Source organism: Varanus komodoensis, unplaced genomic scaffold (genome assembly GCF_004798865.1).
Source record: "Varanus komodoensis strain SLA01 unplaced genomic scaffold, ASM479886v1 scaffold8, whole genome shotgun sequence".
NCBI classification, from domain to species: domain Eukaryota; kingdom Metazoa; phylum Chordata; class Lepidosauria; order Squamata; family Varanidae; genus Varanus; species Varanus komodoensis.
Genome location: NW_025336481.1, coordinates 10,842,095 through 10,868,947, shown reverse-complemented (window position 1 = coordinate 10,868,947; position 26,853 = coordinate 10,842,095). Strand labels below are relative to the sequence as shown.

Sequence of the window (26,853 nt, the reverse complement as noted above, 5' to 3'; positions counted from 1 at the left end):
TACTTTTGGCTCAAACTGGAAAACTTTTTGGGACAAAATAAGATGTTTGTGGTAGTGATCTTGAAATATTTGCAGACAAGGGACCCTCTCTGGCTAGGATGCACTGGAGGTGACCATGAAGTATAGCGCTAAACCCATCTTCGTATGCCTGGAGTTGGGGAGGGCAAGTCACAAGCTGGTGACTGACAGGTCTTCATGGGCTGATACCACACTCTGTGGTGGCTCAAGGGAATCCTGCTGCCACTTGTATAACTGGACATCATATGCTGCTCACACAGCATGATAGTAGCAAGTCTGTCATAGAGTGGCATGGTGTGAACCTCAACCCTGGGTGCTTGTTAGAAGTTATGATTTCCTTAAGCCTTTCCGCAGCTCATGCAGCTTCTCCTTGAATTGTGTGGGAGTGCGAGAACAACCCTGTAATAATATCTGTGTGGAAAACTGGGGAACAAGATACCCAGAGATTAATGAGTTATCCAGAGATGTGTGACTGTACCTGCATAGTTCAGCTTCACTCCAGAAATACAGCCATATTCTCACATACTGTTTTTCTCCCTCTGACTCAGCCAAGGTTCCAGGTGCATTGTGAACCAGTTCCCGCAATGGTTGTATACAGTGTGGTGGTGAGGACTCACAGTCCACCTCCTTTGCCAGATCCACAGAGCTATACAGGGAGTATGGCAGATTACTGCACAGTAATAATGACTCTAGAAAGCAAATTTTTTGGACTGTAACTGCTGTTTACCTGTGGCAACTGTTTCTGTGTTCATTTGCACAGGAAAGGCCATATGGGAGAGAGGAGAGGTTATGACTCTAATGGCTAGGAGGAATTGACTATTGACAGTGGGGTCATTTTACCAAAAAAGGGGTGGTAGTAATACCAATACCTATCTGTTGCACAAAGGCAAAGCAGTTCTATTTATTAGATTATTATCTGTTAGATTTGTATAAAAGCCGCCGATTTACATTGCGCTCTCTAGGCAGCCACACATAACATGTTGAGGAATTGTATGCTATGAAATATCAAATGATTGCATACATAAGATTTTCAAATAAATATAGGGTATTTTCCCCTGGGAAAATATATTTTGGGAAGCATTACTGTAGGGAGGGTGGAGAAAGGGCTGCTTAGAAGATGCAGCTGAAGTTGGCAGGATAACAAGCTCCTTTGAAATTGCTGTACAAATCTTGCACAGCTGACTCACATGGGCAAGTGAAGTGGCAAAAAAAAAAAAAAAAAAGCACAGGGGTTTAGCAGAGGGACTGCCAAAGAAGGAGGAAGAGAACAGGCTACTGCAGAGTAATATGTTGCTAAATAGAACTGAAGAAACAAGATATCTCTTAGGGAGAGGAATGGCAGTATTTTTGGGTGCTCTTGCCCCAAGCCTTGGAGGGACTTTTCAACAAGTCATGCCAAAATAGGTCTTCCACATTTGGATGAGAACCCATACCCATAGTGGGTATGATAACCCCTAGAACAAGCCACTGGTGTCAGTGTAGCTTGTCCTCTCTAGCTGCCCACAATGGGTTATTGCATTTACAAAGAGGTCAGTATAAAATATTTCTGGGATATTTTTTTTTAAATGCAAAAGATCATTTTTTCTGTCCCAGAATATAATCTGTGCGTCTCTGACTATGTGCCAGTATAGCATTGCATTATTCCTAGGTATGTTCACTTCCTTTATGATAACATCCGACATGCATATTTTGAGCTGTAATTTAAATGCAGCACCACAGAGGAATGCAGAGATGTCCCTATCATAATGAATGATGAAGCAAAAATTGTAATCAAAGTGTGCACAAATAAATATTAACTTCTTGTACCACCTTCTACTTCCAATTCAGTCTATGCTTTGTTTTCCCAGAATGAAATGAGAGATACCATTCTGCATCCAAGCAGCTTTTGAAGCTATTTGTCCTGTGTTCATGAAGACTTTGGAAGGACAGACACAGGGCCTGTCTTTGACAATGGAGTGGCATGACTAACCTCCACTGCCACTTCTGACAAATTCTTTAGTTATATGTGTAGCTGGGAAAGCTCATTCCAATTAACAGACACCTTTTCCATTAAATCAGTCTTCATTGTCTTTTATATACAAACAATATGATAATTAAAATGGATATTTTGAATAGATACTCAAAAGAGGAACTTGAATAAGAAAAACCAAGAAATGAAAAGCACTAAATATATATATAGTTGACTGCTTAATTCAACTTCTGTAGCCTTTGAAAAGGGTCTAAACGTGGGGGAAGATGGTCCTTAAGTAGCAAAATGATCCTCATCTCTCTCCCATGTTCCACTGTGACAAAGTAAAAGGATATAAAATAGGATAGAATTTAAATTCCAAACATATATTATTCAGTGTAGCTCTCTGAGTTGTGGTAAAGGGCCATTATCATCAAACTTGTAGGAATGCTTTAAAAAGGCCTTTAAGTGGCAGAAGGTGATGTGCTGTCCTCTTTAAACTTCATAGACTGAATAAAACCCTTTTTCCAAGGTGTAGTTGTGGTGCTGCTGAGACCTTAGTAAGCATGTTTTCCCCAACTCTGAGTGGAGTACAGCAGGGCTGCTGTAGTTCCACTCAAACTAAAAAATAAAAAAACTAACCTATCTTTAACTATATAGCAAAGTTCTACCTTCTGCAGGATCTTCAACACAGTGAGCTGGCAGCAGAACAGAACCTTCTGAAGCAGGAACAATGGCCCTCTATACTCACTGGCCTTTATACCCTCTTGACCTAGTTCGCTGACCCATCTCCCAGTCCTTGGGGCCAGCCATTTACTCCATTTACTGGTGCCAGTCATTGCTGTTATCTCCGGAATCCTTAAGGCCATAATTTCTGATATCCCAGAATACATCACAAAGGGAAGGAGATGCCTTCCAAGACCTTGTCCTGCCATGCTGGCACCTGGGTTTACAACATTTAATTTGTTACAGAGTTAACCCTTCCCTTGCTCCGTGGGGCCAGTGGAGCTGGTTCATGTTACACTTCAATCATATGGTTTAATATGACGCATTTAAAACTCCAGTTATGAAACATGTAGTTCATTGGGCACTGAACTTTGAGTGAAATTGAGTCTCTTGCTTTAACTACAATATTGTGTAACTCTTGTACACACCTTTGAGAGGGGTGTGTATGTGTGTAATGCACTATTGAATCTGTAATTGATAAATAGCAAGTTCTCAAATGACAAGTCTGCCCTTTATTTTTGTTTCACAAAACTGTGTTTATACATTCCAAGGGCCTTTCTAGAAGGACAGTTTGTAGCACAATACTGAAAAGTTCCTAAATTGTTTTAATTTCTTTTTTTATTCTTATATATTGACATCTAATGCTGTTTTATTCTGTTTGATATTTATTTTTAGTGTATTGTTCTGAACATCCCAGGATGCTTTGGCTGTTGGGAGGTATAGAAATACTATGCAATGCAATAAATAATAATTCCAACATCAAACCAGCTTCCAGTTTGCAAATCCTTCTCACTTGGGAGGCAGTTCCCCTTCCCCACAAGCTTTCACAGGTGAATGGCTATTTATAAGGTGGCCTTCTTGTGGCCTCCGATTAGTGACAGGTTACCTCTACCCTTTTTTCTATTTTATGAGTTCAAAATAACCTGGATTTCCTGTGTGACCACAGTTTCAAAAGAGGCAAGACTATTTCCTGTCCTGCATTATATAAGGCTATACTCTCCTCCTGTTGGTATTAAGATGACCCCATTCCAAGTATGACACTATAATTGTTCCTCAATTTTGTTCCTTAGTTTTTCTCTTTTACAATTATTAAAATATTTCTTTTGTCCTGTTTCTCCCATTACAACTTTTCCTATTTTTCCTAGAAAGAAAGCAAAATATGTAACACATTTATTACTTATTGTTTTAATACTTACTGTGGTCTCTTTATATATGAGTTCTTAACCATGCATTCAACTCTGCTGCACACAGTAGAGAATGTACCTGCTTTTGCTTAAGAAATCAATAACATCTCTCTTGTGTAGAACACTGAGTTGTCTTTGTATATTGTAATTTATAGGGGTTAAGAAGTTCAGCAGGTGCTTGCATGAATGCTCATAAATAATCACAAGTTTTCTTCAGTTCTTAGTTGGGAATTCACTTACCTGTAAGTATAACAGGTATTTCCAAGTAAAAGAGAAGCATCTATACACGTAAAACTTTCTTTATATAGCTAGTCTTACAATAACTAATTAAAATGCTTTAAAGAATCTGGAAACAGTCTGTAGAAAAGAGAGAAAACATTCTGTTTCTAATACTAATACCTTATTATGACATTGTGGGGGTGAGTTCACCCCCACAAGTTCACTTTTTACTTCATTTTCAAGTAGAAAGATGAGTTAAAAGTTCTGAAAATAAATCAGTAGTATTTAGGTCTCGCAAAAAATTGCAGTATTCCTGGCAGTAGGGAAGAGATTCTGCAGGGACTATGGGTAGCTGGTTTACAAGGTCCATTTTAACTCACATAATCTTCAAAGCATTAGTTTCCTCTCTGACTATTTTGGTAGATTTTGGGTGAAGGATAGTGCATCATATAAAGAAATGCATGCATCTCCTGTTTAATTGGAAACATGTACTGGAAATTTCACAGTGCTCTGATGTCATGGCCACTGTTGGGACAAAGGCTTTTTCACTTTTATAAGATCATAATCTTTTATCATGGACAAAACTAGCTGCTCAGCTTGTCATAGGTATCAAAAGGGTATTTTTAGAGTCCTTCTATTAAAAGGTCCCAATATATAGTTGCAGAAATAACCTGCATTGCTGCTGTTACATCATGTGCTCTACTAGAATCTTCCAACAGATGAATTGATGTTATGGCAACAAGAAACCAACATGCAAGGGCTAGTCTGCTTGTTTTTCTTTCCAGGTAGCATGCCTACTGAATAGCATGACAGGGATGATTTGGCAAGCTTTGTAACCCATTCATTTTTATAAATAACCTTTCTCAAAATGTTGGATGATTTGTGTATCACATCATTGTCCATTTTTTTGGGTAGGTATTGAGAGTCTGATACCATCCATCTTCTGATTTTGTTTGTCTTTCTTCATTTGCATTACAATCTCCTGTATTTTTAGATGAAACATTGTGCTGCCTGCTATTTCCCAAATGGTTACAAGCCATAAAAGTGGTGCCCAGCCCCTTGGGAGATATATCACTTGTATGGCAATGAGTCTGAGCCGTATGTGCAAATGGCCTTAAATATCTATAAAGTTATGGGGTTAGGGATACCTAACCACTAAAAGTATATATGGCATGGTGTGAGTTGCTTTGGACAGTATGTTGGCTTACTGTGCTGGGGCCAATATGCCTCCCTTCCGTTATGTGGCCTTCTTTGCTTGCTTTGTGCCCTCTACTGGACATATTGATTCTTAAATTTTTATTTGCATTTGTATTTGCATTTGGGTTACAATCTTTCCAGGCTGGAATGAGAGTGAATATTGACAGACAAGCCATTTTCTGAGCTTGGGGAAACTCAAACAAAGACTTGACTTGAGAAGCATGTTCTCCCCTACTTTTTTACGTATCACTTGGTATATGGTAGACAGTACAACATAGATATGTAAAAACTTTACTGTATAAAAGTCAAACTCAGCATCAGGCAGGAGAGTAGACACAGAAACCTGTGAACCAGGAATATGCTTTTGGGTAAGTAGCAACTACAGTTAATACAGACAACTGGAGAAGTTCCATTCTAGCCCTCAGAACCACTAACACCACTCTCCTAGGCACTGCCTTTTTCAGCAAACAGGAGTAATAAGGAAGTTGCTGCAGCTTCCGTATTTCTCAAGTCTACATGCTGAAAAACCAGGCATTGCTGAGGACAACAAGCAGCTAAGAGGACTTTCCAGCTGATTGTATTGATAGCTGTTGCTTCAGTCTGTCATGGTCCTTCGTATATTTGAGCATGTTCACAGCTCACTTTGCTGGTTCTGGGTGATAATCTGCTTAATTTTTAAAAATCGATCTGTCTCATTATGTTCCTTTCTAAACTGTTTCATTTTTTTCACTGGACCTTGCCATTTTTTTCACATGCTCTATTTGCAGCAGGAGTGGGGTTGATGCTGTGTATATTATATTTCTATTTAATTATAATAATAAATAAATAATATATGCATATATAGTAGCATGTGCAAATTTTATGTAAACTGTTGTCCTTTTCTCCTCTCTTTTCTTTTTTCATTTACTCTTTTCACAACATGTGCGTAGGCACCCTAATGGCATTTTTTTTTTTTTTTTGGTTTTCTTTTTGTGGGGATGTAAATGCTATAAACTGCAATTAGGTTTGGGTTAAGAAGCTAACTGCAGTATTGAAAATTGCATACCTAGACAACCAGCACCTCTCCCTTCCACCTAATTTGTTACAACTTCAAACTAGATAGGTAGCATTCAAATAAACTGAATGGGAAATTTCCTAATAATAGGCATAATTCATCTTAGACATTTGCCTATAATTTGTGGAATTTTGATATAGATTGTAGATTTGTATTTTGAAATCTCCTGCAAGAAGTTCAAAGTGTGGACTTAGATTCTTTTTCCATCCTACGTGGAATGTTAATTACCACATTAAAAAGATAGCATGACTGTTGCTGGGGTATAGTTCAAGTTCGAAGAAGGTAACAAGAAACAGAATAGTATTCTCATTGATCAAGCGTTTTGGCTGGGATCTTCAAATATAGGTAATTCTCAGTCAATAAATTGAATCATTCCCTAGTAAGAGTGTACTGCTCAAGATAAAGCCTTTCCTAAAGTGTCTTGGAACAATCTTCATATCTCCCATCTCCTTATGTATTTTGTCACTTGAGAGTAAATATGGCACAGGGGTTACAGTAAAATTCAAGGCCCAAAAGGCTTGCTTGCTTAGTGAGCTGAATTACAGTAGTAATAGTCTTGCCCCATACCATCTCTTGCAAAATGTAGTATATGGTAATGGTAAGTTGTATTTAAACAAAGTAGGAATTTGGTAGCATCCTTTCAGATGCTACTAAGGCAGTGTTAGCTATCATAGGACAGTGTCCAACAGGACCACTCTGCTTATACAGTTGACAGAGCAGTAGCATGAATATACAGCATAAGCTGGAGTAACAGGTTTTCCAGGGAAATTGCACCTACTTATGATATTAACCTTATGCTAGACATAACTTATGCTAGTGCTTAGTTTATTTAAGTACAACAGCTCTGCTGGATACTGCCCATAATCTAAATTTTAGGTGTTAAACCTTAAATAACTGATGATAAGCAGTTCAAAGCAGCTAACACAGTGTTTATTCTCATTCCTTATGTTTAAGGGGACTGTAGCTCTTGTGAGCCATAGGACATGGAAGAGCAAGGGTGTGATAAAATAATTCACTCATACCTTAACCAGTCATACTTCTTTTAAGACTCATTATGTTTAGCCAGATTTTGGAATTAATTCCTATTTTGACATTCGGGTTGCTGGCCACCAAGTTTCTTTAAAAATACTGAAATGGTCACAGCTGTTTTGGTTTTATGTATATTGGATACATTTTGTTTTTGAGGGCAAATCTGTTTTCATACTTAAAGTTCTAGAAAGAAAGAAATACAAATAACAAAAGTTAAAGGTAAAGGTTTCCCCTTGATATGAAGTCCAGTCATGCCTCACTCTAGGGGGTGGTGCTCATCTCCGTTTCCTAGCCGAGGGAGCCAGTGCTTGTCCGCAGACCGTCTCCGTGGTCATGTGGCCGGCATGACTAAACACCGAAGTGCACGGAACGCTGTTACCTGCCCACCGAAGTGGTACCTTTTTATCTACTTGCATTTGCATGCTTTCGAACTGCAAGGTTGGCAGGAGCTGGGACGGAGCAACGGGAACTCACTCCGTTGTGCAGATTCGAACCGGTGACCTTTCAGTCAACCAGCCCAGCAGCACAGCGGTTTAACCCACTGCACCACCTGCATCCCTAACAGAAGTTACTGACACTTTAAAAATGTGTCAATTGCAGTAACAAACTGCACCAATTTAAGAGTGATTTTCCATGAAAATGTTTCATATAAATACCATCAAAACAGTTGTCTTTTTTTGGAACTGCACATGATGAATGGAACGTGTAAGTTATTCACCAGTGCATCATTATTGCAAAGATGATATAAAGTATGTATGTATGTATGTATGTATTTATTTATTTGGGATATTTCTGGATGGCTCACAGCAAAATCTATACATACAGCGATATAAATATAAACATAACATAAATATAACATACATACCCCAAACAATAATAAACTAGATATCCCACGACTAAAATAAATAAAATAATTATTTAAATAAATTAAGTAGATTAAAATAATTAATTATAATAATTAAAATCTATTAACATTAAAAGTAGAAACCTGTAGCCTAATTTTCTTGTTTCTTGATTGAAGTGTCTGCTGACCTGCCTGCTCCACTTTAGATTGCAGGTGAGGTTCACATGTCTTGAACATCCCTTCATATAAAAAACTGGTCCATCTAGAAATCTGACACATGCGGGGGAGGGGAGGATCTAAGCAAAATAGTTCTCTGTGCATAAACATGCTTTGGTTTATCATTCCAAATCCAAAGATCCTGTCTGCATTCTGAAGTGGCACCATCCAGATACACTGTATTTGCATAAAGAATTGTATTATGCATTAATCAAAAGAGGGAGTTACAATAGAGAGCAGAAGAGGATAGACTAAATAGGAGTTGGGAGGGGAGGTATAAGTGTTGGAACATAAAGTTCACATTGTGTTGATCCAACAGAGGTTAATTGTTCTTGATCTGAAGCATTTCTTCGTTCTGCTGCAATTTATTTTATTCTACTGAAAACCTGAGTATACAATTCCAGCAAATGCTGTTATTTTTGCATTGTATTTTATATTTTTTGAGCTGGAGTATGTTAGGACCCCAATAAGGATGATTACATGTGAACTCAAGCTTCAGTTTCAGCTGAAGATCCGAATTAGATTCATTTGTTACTGCTTTTTACTAATCAGTTACAAATAAACTTAGTATCTTTAGATATCTTTGTATCTAGCACCTAGATTGCCATTTCTTGTAGGATCAATGAATTCAGGTACTACCAATACCTGCCTTTAGTTTTGTCTGGTATATATATTAGATCTATTGCTTTTGTACATAATAACTGGAAGTGGAGCTGCTACTTCCCTGAGGCTTGCTTTGCAATAGTGTGAAGTATCAAGTCCTTTATTAAGTTCAGTTACCATAATTGTCTTGTACAAAATATGAGATAAATTATCAAGACAGAATTAATTTTTCATAGCATCCCACATGTTTGTGGTTGTAACTTCAAGTTTAAATCTAGAAATTTTTATTCTTAGACCACAGATCCTGGCATTTTAAACATATACATTATAAGGAGTAGAGGGAATTCACACATGATTGTGGGGAATGAGAGAGGCATTTGTTCTTGGTGCGCATTTCCAGGGCATACCAGTTTAGACTCATGAGGAATGGGTGGGCTTGGATTCCAGACAATGAGATGGGAGACACGGAGGAGCTTATCTCAAGGCCACCCTCTCTATGGGTTCAGGCAGACTCTGAGAATAGGCAGAATGTACAGCTGTTGGGAGAAGGCATGGGACAGCAGTTCTAGGAGTTAGATGAGGCTGGTATGACTCTTGACCCTATGATGTGGCATCAGAAGAGAAGGGCTGGCTAGCTAGAGGGCTGGCATACCAAGAAGAGGTTAAGGCACCACTAAGGGAGTCCTCCCAGAAGGTTGGGGCCCAGACTTGCTCTGAAGGAAGATTCCTGTAAGTAGTTGCTATAATGGGTTCAGTGAACTGCTCTGTGCATGCTTTGAGACACTTCCTTTGTTGGTTGTGCTTACTGGAAGTGCATTGGATAATAAAGATCTTTTTGCCAAAGAAAGGTTTGTTGTTTTGGAAGTACACACGGGGACTCTAGCTCCTGCCAATGATTCACCCAAGCTGATGTTTGGCTACTCTTGTTTATCTGATACATAATTGCTTTCATGTGAAGTATCACTAAAAATGCTGTTTTACATTAAGTTGAGTTCTCTCAGTGATACATGATCTGTGATGGTGTCCAGCACATAGGTCATCACTTGATTTGAGTAATAAACATGAATATTGTAAAGGGAACCTGTTTACTGTTGCTACAGATGTAACACTGAAGCATAGTTAAGGTCAACAAGGGAAGGAAGATTCACACTGCAGAGCTGAAGAAGGGGAAAGACATACCTGGCTTAACTATACTTAAAAGAAATCAGCATTATTACATTTGCACTGGATAAGCCTGATAATATAACATGCCTGTTACTTCAAAGATTAGAATTTGGTTACTGAAGTCCTTTGTTAAGTGGCCATGGGCTCAATATCAGAAAGTTGATGCAACTTTGGAAAGCTCTTGCATGTTTTGGTATTCACAAGCTTTGATTGCTATCTGTTAAAGCATGTGGGGGGGAGGGGTACTTCTTTGTACCCTTCCTGATACAACATACAGGGTTGATCCCTGTTTTACTGTAACAGCAAGTACCTCCTGGGACACTGATCCAGCTGAACTTCTGTTATTTTACTGGATTTCATTTTGGACCTGAACTGTGAACCTCCTCTCTCACATAAATCCACCTATTTTAAAAATATTCAAAACAATTTTGCACAGACATTTGGTGTGCAGTTGTTTGTTTTTTTCAAGGGGAGGTGGTAAGCCAGTGACAGCCCCTCCAGTGTGCTACTTGGCCTCTTCAAGGGGGTTGCATCAGGTGCCAAATCTGAAAAAAAAAGTTTAAAAGGGGAAAGCCGTGGCAAGCCAAGAGGTGGCTAACAAGCAGAGCAGGAAGGGGGAACAGGGTCTTACTGAAGATACTGGCAACACAGGGTGCTGGCTGGAGAACTGAAGGGGGGAGCAGTTCATGGAGAGCATGACTTTCACTTGGACGCACCTTATTCTCAACAACCTACTGGGGCTGATCGCCAGTGTGGGTTAGTGTAACATGTAAACCAACCCAAATACGTTGAATTTTGCATAAGCATTCACTGGACTAACTGAAGCATACTCCTGCATTGATAGGTTTCTGTGTGTTGATGGTCCCATTTCTGATGTATGTGCTCCGTCTGGCAAGGTTTTTGGTTTTCTCATCTCCCTTGTGCTTTGACCCTTGTGACTTATATTTTCCTTTTTATCTTTTGCTTTCAGGAGTTCTATGAGCATACAAAAACACTTTGGCACGATGAAGGTGTGAAAGCCTGCTATGAGAGATCTAACGAATATCAATTGATTGATTGTGCACAGTAGTAAGTACAACATCTAATTGTTTATTGCTGTTTGTTGGGGAGAGAAGGCAGTTCTTCCCTTAATTATTCATTGAAATATAATAAGTTTATTGCAAATTGATGGGAGAAGATTTGATGAAATATTTAAAGCTTGGGCTAGAGCCCCTGAACATAGTTAACTTAATAAGCAGTCTGGCTTTCTGTTTCTGCCTTGTAGCATTTTGGTTGCGCATTGTGCTCTTTGCAAAACACCAACCATCTTGCATGTGAGAAAAATTATTTGGTAATGGTTTCATTGCATTAATGTGTAATAAAACTAAAAAGTCCATTTAATATCACTAATCAGTTGAAGACAGTATCTGTAAAATCAATGTGCAAAATTTGTATAGCCATTTAGAGGTTAGTTGACATAAAATTCCTTCAGTATTTCTATAGACTAATTTGCAACAGTTGGTGGTTTTGTCCTTTTACAGGAGAGGGTTGATACTATGAGTTGCGTGTGGATCGATCGGAAACTTCTTTCTAGAGTGAAAATATTAAGCATGAAACATCTTTCAGCTCTAAATGTATATATTACTTTACTTGGTAAACTTTATATGAAACTAGATCTTTTGCTTAAACCAACTTCTTGCACAGTTTCATTATTTAGTTACTGCTTCTAGTTTTTATCCTGAGAACCGAGAACAGAAGGAAGCTCATAGTTTTCAGCATTACTATTCATCTCATGCCCTTCTTGGGGTAATAGAGAGAAATAAACAGGTCTTGAATGGTTGCTTGCTTTTGTTGAGACTTGAGATAAGAAATTCCCTTTCTCTGAGTTCTACCATGCAGCAGAAAGTTAGAGATGGAAACTTTGCCACCAAACTAAAAAACAATACTTGCTAATTAGAAAACAATACTTGCAATATGGTTAGGTAGTCATTTTAGTATTTTAGAAATGACATTTATTTTTAAATTGGAATGTATCAAAATGTATTTAGCTCCCTCATTGGGAGGAACATGGTTCAATGGTAGCTAAGTATCTGGCTCTCCCAATTAAAAGGATTGAGAAGCAGCTGATGTGAAAGACTTCCAGAGCTGTTTGAAAGCAACCACTAAGGATCCACTTTGGAGTGGGAATCCATTGGATCCCCTGGGCTTGGTTCCCTGGACTCTGGTCTGCTTTGAAGTGACCCAGAGCCTGAGTTCCTGATGACCGTGCCCAGTGCTTGTGTCGTGCTTACCAGGAATTGAGCCCCATGTGCTGCACAAGGGGCTTTTCCGTGCCCAGCGCTGCTGCTATTGGCTGTGCTGGGCAGGGAAGAATGAAGGTCACTGAGAATGGGGCTTGGTACAGCTACTTGCAGCACCTGTCTTCTGCATCCTGAAGCCACTCTTGGGGTGGCTGCACCCGATGAGGAAGGTGACTGGTTGCACACCCAGGGATCTGTGAGCATTTGTGGACTTCTCCAGGTTCACCTCGGTTTGCAGAACCAGGCCAAAGCATGAGAGGAGTCTGTGGATGCTGGAGGGACAGATTCCAAAAGGGTTCATCCCATCACCACCACTCAGTGAGGACTGTATTGGGGTAGATGGGTAAGTAGTTGCTACAAGGCAGCTTCTTACATTCCTCATACATAGATACTTTATTTGGGGATTTAATAGTGACATTTTACAAGTTTGCCATATCAAATGAGGGAAAAAAAACTATCTTCCCCTAAGTATTCAACATGTGTCCCAGGAAACAGGATGAGAAGGATAACTGCTCATGGTTAGATAGCTTTTGGGCTATTTTTATTGCCAAATTGGTAGAGAAGAAATGTTGACAATAAAAAAATAGGATTTTGGTCTAGTTTTGCAAAGTTTAAGGCAGGGTTTGGGAAAAACAGAGCAGTATATGACAAACGCGAATTTGTTCACAGCTGCTTGACTTGATGAGCTGCTGCTTCCGAATGTGCATTCTGACTTCTCAGTGTTCTAGGTCTTGACAATGGCCCATTGGGGTTGTGTCTGTGTGTTTTCAGGAGTGTGGCTAGAAACTGGATTGCTTGTTCAGTTGGTTGTACTGGAAGGGCAGTGTTTGGATGATCAGAATATGACACAGTAGGATGGCTCCATGTTGGAGCTAGAATAAAAGGTCAGGAACTTTGAATAAAGGGCTTGCAGAAGGGATCGCATTCTGTATATACCAGCATGTTTTGTTATGAGATCTGTATGACTGTTGAGCCTTGCTCAGCTTCTAGCAGCTTAAGAAACCAAATGTGGTTTCAATACACTGCCTCATTCCATTCCATGCTGGAGAGTGAATCCTATCAGTGACTTGCATCAGGCCTCTCAGAGTTCTGAATCCTAACACACTGCAGTGCTTGTAATACACTGCTCTGAAACAGGCACTTTTTGATAACCTTGTCCACCTTTTGGGATGTATGCCTAGTGCTGCAAAATACTGAGTGCATAACAAGGGAGGAAGTGCGGCTTTACTGGAAGAGCACCTGCTCTGCATGCTGAAAGTCCAAGGTTCAGTTCCTAGTATCTCTCTATTAGAAGGATCAGACACTTGGGTAGGTGTTGCAGTCAGAGTAAACAATACTAGTCTAGATGGATAATCTAACCTGGTATAAAGCAATGTACCAGGTTCTTCTGTACATAGTTCATATATATGGCTGGCATGATCAGCAGGTGAGAAGTCAGGCCCTCTTTTACCATCCAGAAGAAAGAACCCGTTTAGGATCAGACAACGGCATTGAACGAGGCAGATTGTTGCCTTTCAGAACCGGTCTTTTCTAAAAGGATGAATGAATACCAAGCTGCAGTTGCTGTACAATGATAACTTGATCTTTGTATTCCATGCTTTCATCAGCGGAGTTTTATTTGCTCTCATTTGCAGTCCACTGCTCTGCTAAGATGACAGAGCTGGGCCCTCACGTCTGTCATAGCCACTTAACTTTCAGAGGCTTTAAAAAAGTGAATTAGTTTAGACCTTGAGCTTCTCCCTAAATAAGAAATCATAGAGGAAGTTTGGATTAACTTCCACATTATCTTTCTCTGCCAGAAAACTTCCCTTTTATGAATTCCAAAGGGGTATCAGTGTTAAGTCTGTCTTGTGGCACTGTAAAGACTAACAAATTCAATACAGGAGTTACTTCTCCAGGCAGCTTTGTTTTCAAGTGTCAGGTTTAGGAGCAGAAATTTCTCATCTAATTTCAGTGTAATTTGTTCTTTTTCTAATCTCTGTAACTTAGAATATAGCAACAGTAAAGTTGAGCATATTTCTTCATGCTTGCTATGTATGCCTCCAGAGCCACTGTGTGACACTTCATGGGTATCTAGAATGCCCTCCTGAACAAAGTTCAGCTAGTCTAAGCTTTTATTCTTTTAGCAGCAAGTGAAAGTGTTTTTATTTGACCAGACATTTTAAATTAATAGGCATATTGTTAGTCACGCTTCTCAGTTTTACTGTTTTTATAGTTATAATAGGTTATTCATTTAAAGTTGTATGCATACAGCACTATCCTACATTGCCTCTGAACCTGGTTGTCTTACCCAAGTAGGATTGACAGTCCACCCAGTAGGAACTAGCAGAGCTCCCTTGTGTAACCTCCATTGGCCCAGCCTGTTCTAGAAATGAGGGTTGCCACTCATTTCTGGATGTTTCTCAAACCACAGTTTCTCATTGCGCTAGTGGCTGCCCAGTTAAAGAATACTGTCAGTGTTTCCCTGAATGAAGGAAGCAATTAAGAAGTTGTAACATAGTTTAACATATTTTAAAACAAACAAGCAAATAAACTCTTTTAGAGCTCACCTACAATTAAACACACAGATATAAGCAGCAGCCACAAAATGGTTATTTAGCATTGGAGTAGGTGAATCTTCAGGGTCTTTTTAAAAGCCAGCAGTGATGAGGACATATGTAGTTCTCAGGGGAGAGAGTTCCAGAAGTTTGAGGAAAGTTGTGTCCCAGTACCTGTCAGCTGAATAGTTCTTGATGGTCAGCCAGAGAATAGGTCCTCTGCTTGGGCAAAGTTATATAAAGGGAGATGTTCCTTGGATAGTATGGTCCCAAAACCATTTGAGGCTCTAAAGACTAAAAGCAGCACCTTGAATTAACATGTCGCCCTGAGCGTTTGCACGGAAGGACAGGATATAAATGTTTGTAATAAAATGAATAAATAATAAGTGGCCAGTTAAAAGGATACAACATAGGAGCGATATTCTCTAAATGTCTAACTCCCACAGTCTAACCTGAGGGTAACAAAGGCATATGTCACTGTGGTTCGGTTTGCTTTCTCAAGATAGGACCACAGCTGCTAAATCAGCTTAAGCTGGTTAAAAAACAAAAACTGGCAACTGATATCACTCACATCTCCATGGGCAGTAATTAGTCCAAGAACACTCCCAAACCATACTTGACTCTTCAGGAAAAGTGTGATCCCAGAGTCAGAGGTAAACCTCCATCCAGATTAGTGAATTTGCCAACACAATACTTAATCTTATTAAATTTCAGCTTGTTAGCCATCATCTTTTTCAGTACTGCCCCTAGGCACCTGTCCAAGGTTCAACTGCCTTCCTGGGATAGATGGTGGGAAAGGAGGTAGAATTGTGCATATCATCTGCAAATTGATGAAACCTCAGCCCAGACCTCCAGATGATTTCTCCTAGACTTTTCATCTAGACATTGAAAGGCATGAGCAACTAGACAAAACCTTATCAATGTCCTTGATAACTGGATGGAACAAAAGTTGGAGGGGGGTTAGAGCAGCATGTCATCTAGGCAGATTTAGATGACACTACTTGTTGGGGCCATCTCCCCAGCAGAATTGGAGCCATGGCAATATTGTGCCATCAGTTCCAGAGAGATTGTCCAGAAGGGCAAATCAATGGCATCAAAAGTTGCTGAGAGGTCTAGTAGAAACAGAGTCACACTCCACAATACATTTCACATCTGCATATTGATGCCACCTCAAGATAGATCTTGGTGTGACTTCTCCCAGCAGTTCCATATCGACACTGAAAAGTATAGGGAAGAAGGTGGTAGTTTAAGACACTCCAAATGCTGGAGTGAGAATTGCCAAAACGTGACACAGAGACGTGAAGTGAGCAAATGCTGTTGGAAAAGATAGACTTTCTTCATGAAGGATTGCCACACATTGTGTAAAAAGAAAAAAAGCGATATTTGGGAAGCATAACAAAACAAAGCCAGTAAAATGAGGTATGCCTGTATTGTTCATTGGTTTGACAAAGAGCATTTAGAAGTGATTGTACTGATATCCCTAGTCACTCCCTGAGTTGACTGGGACCTTGGGCAGGACCACCAGCCAGTTTTGTGGGAAGCTGCTCTAGTGACACTAAGAAGCCATCTGGATCCATACATTGCCTGGGGTAGACCATTAAAGTAGGTTCTTCAAATCTGCAAAATACATAGAGGCAGATTTCAACCCAACCCAGAACAAGATAGTAAGATCCTAATTATGTTCAGAATAAGCTTGTATGATATTTGTTCATTATGATTTATCAGAATTCTGCTGCACAACTTTGCCTAGATTTCTGCCTTGTCTTGAGAATATAATATTGATGGCTTTACAATGGGAACTATGTGATGGTTTAATCAAGAATTATAGCAAAGTACTTTGGAATGTGCATACTTACCTACTGAATAGGAACACAGTATGGTAGGCATTTTTATTCCAAAATAATGTGGTAAAACTCCTGATTTAAGTCACGGTGTATGTCTGATAACAAAGTCAGCAATATTATGTTCTCAGATTTTGATAGCACTTTTTGTGAAGACAAAATAACAAAAGGTTATAGCAATAGAACTGGCTAATGGAGGCATTCACACCTATCTATGTAAGTGAAGGGGGAAGCAATTGGTTTAGCCAAGGAATAACTGCACCTAAAATAAAAACGATTTACAAGGAGGTACTCTTCCAAAACTGGTTACCTTAATTTCTGCCACGCCCTTATCTGGTCCTTTCACTTTTTCACAGATAAGTGTGAAAGAGTTGTAAAGCTTTTACAACCATTTGTATTGACAAAGGAAAACTATTGGGAATAACACATCTGGTTTGTCAATATCATAACTTGATCTGGTGAGTGCTTTATAGAAAACTTTAAGCATTTTGGGAGATCTTGACATAGCATTTTATTGACACGATAGTCTGAGTAAATAAATAATGTGACCAAAATACTTTTGTTTTGTTTTATTTGCTTTGTATAGTTTGTAACACTTAAAGAAAAAGATATGCAGTCTTAAGACTGTAGCTCACTTTTACTTTGTCTTAAGGCTTTGCTTTGGTATAATGGATACTTTACAGAACTGTCAAATCTGTCACTATGTAGGGAAACACTTGTTCTGTTTGGAAATTCAGCTGACTCTGCTTGCTTTCAGCTTGCTATACTTCCTGCTTGCTCATGCAGAACTGTACAACTTGAGAGAAGGGGGAAAGAGGCAATTTCCCTGCCTTTACTTGGGCTTAGCAAGCTGGTTACTTTCACTTCGGCTTTTAGAAAATAAGTGATAGCTTTGCAGGAAGATTGCTCCAGGCAGTCGACTGCCAGGACCCTGAGAGGGAAGGGGTCAGTCATAGCACTCTTTGTCTTTCAGCATCCTTTTAGGCAGTCATAAAAAACAAATTACAGTTGAAACTTGTGGTCTTGCAAGCATTACCTAGAATCTGAGTTTTTGATATAATTCTGAAAACACAAAGCAAATAAAACAGCATTCTCAGATCTGGTATAAAATGATACAAAACTGGCTGTATTGACACTGGTGTGTGGAGTTGAGGAAGCAAAATGTAAGAGAAAAGGAAATACATCTTTACTAACTGCATGTAGTGATGTAAAACATTTTCACGCCATCTCGCAGCTGTGCTTCTAATGGTGCAGTGTTTGGTTTGGGAACTGCCTTTTCCTTGTCAGGTTGACATGCAAAGGCCCTGGCCTGTGCAAGTACAATGGTCTTGTGATACGGTGAACATAGTACAGAGATACGAATATCTTTGCCCTTTCCAAAATATAACACCTGGCAAGGGTGTTCAACTTGTATACTGTGTTCAAAGGTTACAGCAGAAACTCGCATAAAAGAAAGCCTGTGCCAAACCCTGCACCGTTGGGAGCATGGCTGTTAGGTGTTCACTGCATTAAGACAGAAATTAGTTTTGAATTTTCGCTTTAATTAATTACCTTTTAAAATTGTGCTATCATATTTTACTTTAATATGGTTAGTTTAGTCATACATTTTGTATAAAAATATGTTTAATAGACTTTTACTATAATAGTGTTCCATGTTTGATTTAGTTCATATTTTTGGATCTCAAAAATGCTTCCACATTATACATTCAGAAAACTGACTGCTTCCACTTCACTATAGCAGCAGTATCTTTATATCCCTGGTGATTTTGTCATCCCCTCCCCCCCCTTTCTTTTTTTTTAGTTTGAAGGTGTTTCATACATATCTTCGAGTTCAGGTATCTTGGATTGTAGCTTGGGTTGAAAAGGAAATAGGGCAAGGGAAGCCATTTGCAAGCTGTTTCACACCCCTCTGACTTCAGGAAGGACTGGAAGTAGCATGAGAGAACTTATTCTCATGCTGTTTCCTGCAAGTATGCTTCACTGTATTTTCTTGCTATCTGCCATTTCAAGAGAAGAGACAGTAACTTAATAGGTTGGTGGTATAAGTATAGCAAGCTATGCTGCTGGTCTTTCTGCTGGTAATGAACTGCAGTCACAGCCCAAAAGGGTGCTGGGTAACCACAAGGGAACTGTATGAATCAATAATTTGCAGGTTATTTTGTTTTATGTTGTAACAGAAATCTTGGGAAAAGAGCATGCACACTACAGCTGCAGTTGATGAAGGGCTGAATGACAAAAGACATACCTAGGTTCTTTTGGCCTTTTTTTGTTTTTGGTTTTTTGTTTTGTTTTTTGAGTGATTCACAGAGTGTATGTATCAAGCTGTTTGAATGCAAATACGAATCTGTGGGCCCTCAAAACAGCTAACTGGCCTATATGTATGTTGCTATATAATCTACTTGAACTGTTTTTTGTAATGAAGGTATGCTTTACTAGCCCATACAAAAAATCAGTCCCTCCTTTTTTCTCTAGAAAAAGAGCACTCAGCTTGCTTGCATAAAATTAATTTTTCATATGCTTATATTCGCACTAGTTTAACAAAGGTATAAGTGTCTCCCACTTTAACTGCTAATATCCCTATCCAGTTTCTCTATTGCAATCACTTCAAACCCTGTCCTAGAAAACTTAGGGGTTCCTTGAAGGCTTATCTTGTTCCTCAGTGAAAAAAACAGATGCTTGAAATACTATTTGCCCATCAGTTCCACTTATTATAATTAAGTATATCAGGCATGCTGGGTGATATTTGTTCTGCACTTTTCTTTTGTGGGGCTTGTCAGCTTCCAGATTACCAGAAATTCTTCCAGTCTGCAAAACACTGAAGCTAAAACTAATATACTGGGGTAGACAGACTTGCTACAAATTTCTGTCTTACTGTAGTGAACAGCCATGCTCCTAACGGTGCAGTGTTTGGCACAGGCTTTCTTTTATGTGAGTTGTCTCTGAAGATTACATTTACTGAGAGAGTGTGTTTTAAGGCTGTTGAAAGGTACATGATAATTTGTGAAATTTAGATAATTCATAAACTATTTTAAGTTTGCTTAAAAACTTCTGAATGTTACAGTTATAAAAAACATGCTAATGTGGGTTTTCATAGGCACATTCCAAGTTCTGACTAAATGTGTGTAACGTGCTTAAATAGGTAATTAACTTTCCCAAGATACTAATTAAGGGTATTCAGCATGAATTAAATGGTTGTAGTAGTTGCAGCATAGCATAAAATTGCAATTCTGCAAGCAAAGTCTGCTATTCTGCAGGCAAATAATTTCGTTTAGAATTTCCTCTTGTAAATTTTAGCATTATTTTGTTATCCTTCTGCTGAGGTTAACAGAATAAAGGCATAAGTCTATGCAAGTTTAAACAGGAAAAACCTCCTACAAATCCTGGTTGGGGAATGGTGGCAGTTGTACTTTTTCTGTCTAAACAAGAATGAGATTGCATGTTAAATCTTGAAATTTATTTCCTAACCTATGCTAGAAATTGTTACTTAATGTTAAGATTACAGTGGCAATTACAATGGCAATTATAGTATGATTGAATAAGTTAAGATAAAATATTTTAGAATAGCAAAATTCATTTAAGATTCTACCTCTTCTTTTCATTCCAGTTACTATATTCAACTAATAATATCTTATAGGCTTTACTAATCATACAAGTATAACGATATATATTAGGTTCAATTATAAACCTTGATTTTTCTCAGGCACTGGAGCTTCCTTGGAAAAAGCCAGTCAGGTGGCATAAATATAAAATGAAGTAAATTGCTAAAATGTTGTGGATAACATTGTAAAATTATGACATTTAAGCTCAACCAAATTCTGTAAGACTCATTTTATACAATCTATTTACCTCTTCTTTGAATTTGCTTATTCAGACTTTTGGTAAACCTGAATCTAACCTTGCTTGAGTTTGCTTGAGGCCTCCTTTTCTCTCAGAATAACTGGCAGATTACTATAAAATATAGTAGTGCAGGAGGGCAAGGATGCGTTCCAGTGGAACAACAAAGCTCAGGGAACCAAGGATCAATTTGGGTGCCAGGAAGTACTTTCTGACAGGACCCCTAAGGTATGGAATGGGAGGTGGTTTAGGGTGTTCAAGGAAGGCTGGACATGCATGTGGTAGTCATGTCATCAGTGGAGCTGGCTAGAGCTGGGAGTTAGACTAGATCGCCTGGGAAGCCCCTTCTGACTCACTCTTTTTCTATGTTATATCATTCTACTACCTGCTTAAATTGATTTCGTAGTGAAGATGCTACTGAAGAATTTTCAGCACCCAAATCAAGCTATAGGTCCTAGTATTCTTTGTGGGATAACATAATGGTTAAATTGAGTATAAAACTGATGGGAGTGTGGTGTAGAGATGCCCACCTGTTGAATTCTAATGATGTATTTGCTTTGCATTCTACAGGAGACTAATTTCTGTGTGTTTGGTTTGAAATTGGGCTTAACAAGGGAAGTGAGCATAGAACTGCAGCCTTAGATATGTCGATCTGTCACTCATGGTTGGGCCAGTACAGTTTGCTGGCTGAGTCTCAGGATAAAATCTAGTCCTCCCATTCCATATTTAGAAGCCAACTGCACTAGTAGGAAAAGCTTATTTTAGCAGTGGTAAGAAGACAGCATCCCACACAGAGGAAACCTTCTGTGTGTGCTAGGAGCCCCCATCAGATGCTCACTGTTCACATCAAGTTAGTGTGTGACCAAGTATACATGGTAATGTTCTAGTTGCAAGGGCAAGGTTGGCCTTGTACATTCCTGTTTGTTTCTTCATGAGTAGCAAACACTTTAAGACTATAGTTTCAGAGATAGTCTCTTATTTTTATCAATTAGTGATGATTTTCTTAGTTACGGTAACAGGATGATTTAAAAATAAAAACAAATCTGAAGCTTAGTTTTCAAAAACAAAGTCTGACTTCATATACATACTGAAACAACTTCTGTTAAGATTTGTACTTGATATATCCAAGAGGTTTTGTAGATTGGTTGGTTGGTTGGAGCCGTGAGTAATGAGCTTTGTCTCTTTCATTTTGCATTTGGTTTAGCAAAAACCCAGGAGCATTTCCAGGAATGGGTCCCTGTACACATCATGAAGTATTGAGAGAGAAACAGTCCAAAGTTTTAATCCAGTCAGAAACTGTGGGTTTCTCCTCTAACAGTCCAGGATGTGGATGTCACAGCAAGCAACCCAGGAATTGTTTGCTGAACTAGATGCAAAGTGGAAGCACTGAGCAGGTGGGAGGCAGGGTGCAAACTGTGTTTTTCTCCCTAAGAAACCATTTTCTCTAGCAATTGTTTTAAGCATATAGGTACAATGCAGCCACTGGCATAGAAATTTTTTTAAATTCCAGTCAGTGAATCCCTGAAAATAATTAATGAGTAAGCTTAAAGTGAACAATTTCAGGAATATGCAACTTCTGAATTCAATTCCACTTTTCAGAGAGTGCTAATATAAAAAGTGTGTTAATAGTGCAGAGTTTCAGTCATCTGTAATGAAATACCAAAACCAAATTAACCTTGTTAATATGAATCTAGCAGGTTTTGGTGGATATGAAGTTAATCAGATACCTATTTTGAATGGCAATTATGAATTTGTGAATTTAACCAGTTGGTTCTCAGTGAAATTTTACTACTCAAGGTAATAACTTCTAAAAATATACATTTCATTTTAAATAAGATTTTAGTATAATAGGAAAGAACGCCCTAGAATAGGAGTCTTGTTAACACTCTTTAGTGCTGCAAGAACAGGGCAGATATTGGTAGCACCCCTTTATTCCCCTCCCAGACAGCTGCCCTTATCAAATAAGTGAGAGATTTTTTTAATGGAACGTATAGCATCTCTCTAGTATGTTAGAAATTGTCAGAGACTTGAGCAGGATTTTTGTCCCCCTTCAGTTGATGCTTATCTAGATGGGTCCTTCTCCAGTCTTTGCTGTTTTTCTTTTAAGTCAATGATATATTTCTGCACGATTACTGAATCTGCTGAGTGTTTCTATGGGTGACCCCTTTCACAGGGAGGCATCAGACTAGTAGTCCAGGCTGAGAGTTAGGAGTGACAGTATAAACAAGCAGTGAAAAATGTTCATAAATGACCTCAGTGTGGAAATGAAGCTGCTTATTCATACTATTGTATCTTTTGTAAAGCCTGATAAGCATACTTTTTGTGTCTTACTAGCATTGAACTGTAACGTAATTCTTATGTTCCTGTCCTGCCATGGAGACTTCACACTGAATGTTGGAAAGTATTGCTTCATTCAAGCAGTGTAAAATATATAGCATTATGAGGTTCATGCTTATGTTCTTGTATTATAATTGGGTGCATTCAGTCTAGTACTGTTGCTTTGTACCCTCCATTCATTTCAGGAGGCTTGTCCTTTTGTGCAAAGTCAACAAGAAATAAAAAATTAAAAGAATCATTTAAAATGCATGACTAAAGCAAGAAGAGCTTGTGTCCTGTTAGTTTTTGTTTATGATAACAATAAGTCACTGGAGCATAACATCATGAAAGTAAAATATATTTATGTTGCATTTTACATTCTTGCAATACATTTCCAGAAGGGAATCTGAGAAATTTCAGTTCCCACCAACTTGTATGTATGAGGAGCTGATCTCTTAAAAAGAAAAGGGTGCATCTCTGGGAAAGTCTCTGTTGAGTTAAGCTCAGTTTACTGAAATAGAATACAACAGTCCAATGTAAGAACAGTGTGTATAAGGCTTTTTCTGGAATTATATTGGGAAGGTGCTGTGCCAGTTAATGGATTTTCTCTTGGCCAGTGAGGTTCCTGTATCCTCTGCAAAGGGTGCCCAGCCCTGGAAGTACTTATGCAAATGAAAAGCAAAGGTACAAGACAGCAAAGTTCTAGTTTTAAACCAAGCTACAATAGTTGGGGTTGGGGGAACAGAAGTGGCAGTGGCTCCGGGTCATGTGAGGGGGCACATCCAAGAGAAAAGGAGTCTGAATATGATCCTCCATGGTTTTGGAATGCAAGTATTACAGAAGATTCTTGAAACATACATTAAAACACTAGAAACAAGTTACAGTATTTTCTGAAATACAAATGCTGTATAAAACATGTAGGCTCAAATCCATGACTACTGGGATTAATTAAACATATGCGTATTGTGAATGCTGTTACTGCATGTTTGGCAAAGTGCTGAAGTAAGTATGGTATGTAGTTTATTTGGGGTATTTCTAACCCATCCAATCCCTGTGCATCTCTGGACGGCTTACAAAACAGCTTTAGCTTTCTAGCATTGGGCACCATGCAATTCAGCTTTCTCTGGATGTCCAAAGGAGTTGAAAAACAGGCTGAAGATGGTCTGATTTATTCTGATTGGCATAAATGTTATGCAATACGAATTAATAAATATAGATGGACTGAGCTAGTCAATGTTTGTTTCACCAAATGCCACTGGAGGTATTTGTCATTTTATATTTGAAAGATTTGTCAGTAGTAAAAATGGGCAGTATGCTTTCATGCTTGTGTGTGCAATATAACTGTGCTTTTCAGAATTAAAAAAAGTATATTTAATTCTCAGGATTTTAACTGTGTCGGCTGATCACACAAAGAAGTCTTAGTAGCTCAGTGTTGCCAAGCCCTGTGGAAAGACATTTTGTATTTTTCTTGCCAGTTCAGCAGTGAATGGAATCTTTATTGTACATAGTTATTTAATGGGATGCTCTAGTTGGTAATTTTATTAATGTACATCTTTGCATGCTACTAAATGAAAAGAAATGAAAAAGCGCATGGTCATGAGATCAGAGTATTAATTTTAGCACAAGGTTAACTTGTTATGTGTCCTAGTTTGCTTAGTGTGCAAATTATATTCCTTGTGTAGGTATGCAAATTACCTTTGGATAATGTTCCTTTTTATCTTCTCATATTCACATATAGCTGTTTATTTCAACAACAAATTGGTTTGTTAGATTGATAACTGATTGGTTCACAAAATCAGTGGCTGAAAATCCTACATGAGTCTTAAGGCAATGTACATAAACACATATTGAAAATAATCTTATGGCACTTTAAGTTTCAACAACATTATTATTGCCTAATCTTTCATGGGCTACAGTCTGCTTCATCAGGTGCAAGTCCATGAAAACATAATGACATAATAAATGTGTTAGCCTGTGTTGGAACAAAACCAATAAAAATAGCTACCCCTCTGGAAACTGGAATGCGTATGCTAGAACACTTTATTTCTGCAGTTTTTCACCAATAAGAAAGTGGGGAATTGTCATAACATTATACATAAGATCACATGTATGTACTTTAAAACATATATTGTACTTGCAGTAATGAAAGAACCTGCAGTGCCTTGCGGAACTACTCTCTCACAGATACCCTTCGACTTTTCCACATTTTGTAGAATTTCAACCTGGAATTGGCATTGTTACTAATTGATGTCTACAAGATACTCACACTGTGAAGAATTGTGGCACAAAGGTTGAAGAAAAACAAACTGGCAGTCCTTGGTTGTGTAGTATTTACCTATTTTGCTGTGACATGCCTAAATAAGGTCTGGTGCAACCCACTGTTTCCAGAAGTCACATACTGTAAGTAGCTGAATGGAATCCGCCTGTGTGCAGTTCCAGTGCCGCATGATCTCAGATTAAATACACCTCCTTTTGAAGGCCCCATAATTTTTTGGGGAGCCAGAATCAGGAAGACTATGGAGCTATAAAAACCACTGCAGGATAGCATTGTGTAGAAACACACCATTCAGGGTTGGGTTATTTTAAAAAAACAAACCCAGACTACAGTATGTACATCCCATGGAACAGTTAACTCAGTAACTGGATATGAAGGGTATTAGTCAAAAAAACAACCAAGAAGCCAGTGCTAACTCTGAAGGAGCCGGAGAGATCCACAGATAATATGTAAGAAACTGTCCATAGAACAGTTTTACCGCCCTGACATTTCTCAAAGGAGGGCATTACAGAAGAGTGGTGAGAACAAAGCCATTGCTGAAACAAGCACATACCAAAACCTGCTTGGAGTTTACAAAAAGGCATGTGAGAGGGCTGACACGTAGGAAAAAGTTCTCTCTTCTGAGGAGATCAGAATTAAACTCTTTGGCCTTACTGGAAAATAGTCTGTGTTGTATGAAGCCAACAATGTTCATTGTCCAAAGAAAATTATCCCCATAGTAAAACATGGCGCAGCAGGTCACAGGGATGATTTCCCTTAGCAGAGACTGGGAAACTAGTCTGGATTAAGAAGGGAGCCAAATACAGAGCCATGCAAGAGAAGAATCTCTTTCATTCTGCAAGTGACCTGGGACTGGGTCAGAGGTACACTTTCAAGAAGAACAAGGACCCTAAGCACACAAAATACTGCTGTGTTAGTTTCAAAGCAAGAAGCTAAATGTCTTGGAATGGCTCATTCAAAACCCAGACTCCAATCCAATTGAGAAACTGTAGCAAGACCTGAGAGCTGCTATTCACCAATAACCCCCATGCTACCTGATCAAACTGAAGCTTTGCTGGGACATTGGACAAACATTGCAGAGTGCAGATGTGCGAAGCAATAGTGACTTTATTTTAAGAAGTCTCACAGCTGTAGCTGCTGGTAAAGGGGATCTACCCAGGAGGTGAATAATTATGCACGCCACAATTGCCATTTTTTACTTAACTTCTGTGTCATGATAAAACATTTTGCACCTTCCCAGTTTTAAATATATTGTGCATATCAAGTGCTAACAATTCCTGTTGCAGGTTGTAACACAAGATAATGTGGAATAGGCAAGAGAATACAGAATACTTCTGCAAGGCATTCTACACAGCTTCACCATTCACAGTACTTATAGAAGTTTCAGCCAGCAATTGTATTAATCCATGCAGTCCTATCTCAAGTATTCTGAAAATAAAATAGAAGTCTTTTCAAAAGTTACGTTTGTCTTGATTTCAGAATAATGTTGGTGCACTAATTTGACTATTTCAGTCTTATGAGTGGATTACATGTGGGTTAGTATATTATTTTAATGAAAATTAAGCTGAC

At 38.6% G+C, this 26,853-nt stretch overlaps 1 protein-coding gene across 3 annotated transcripts in view; it reads left to right on the top strand.

Annotated features, from left to right (window-relative positions):
- Nucleotides 1–26,853, top strand: part of GNAS (GNAS complex locus) — a 126,984-nt gene that overhangs the window by 67,064 nt on the left and 33,067 nt on the right. For all 3 annotated transcript variants that reach the window (XM_044455394.1, XM_044455395.1, XM_044455396.1), the window contains exon 5: nucleotides 11,173–11,270. In XM_044455394.1, the coding sequence (XP_044311329.1) occupies nucleotides 11,173–11,270 (98 nt within the window). The remainder of the gene's footprint in view (nucleotides 1–11,172; nucleotides 11,271–26,853) is intronic.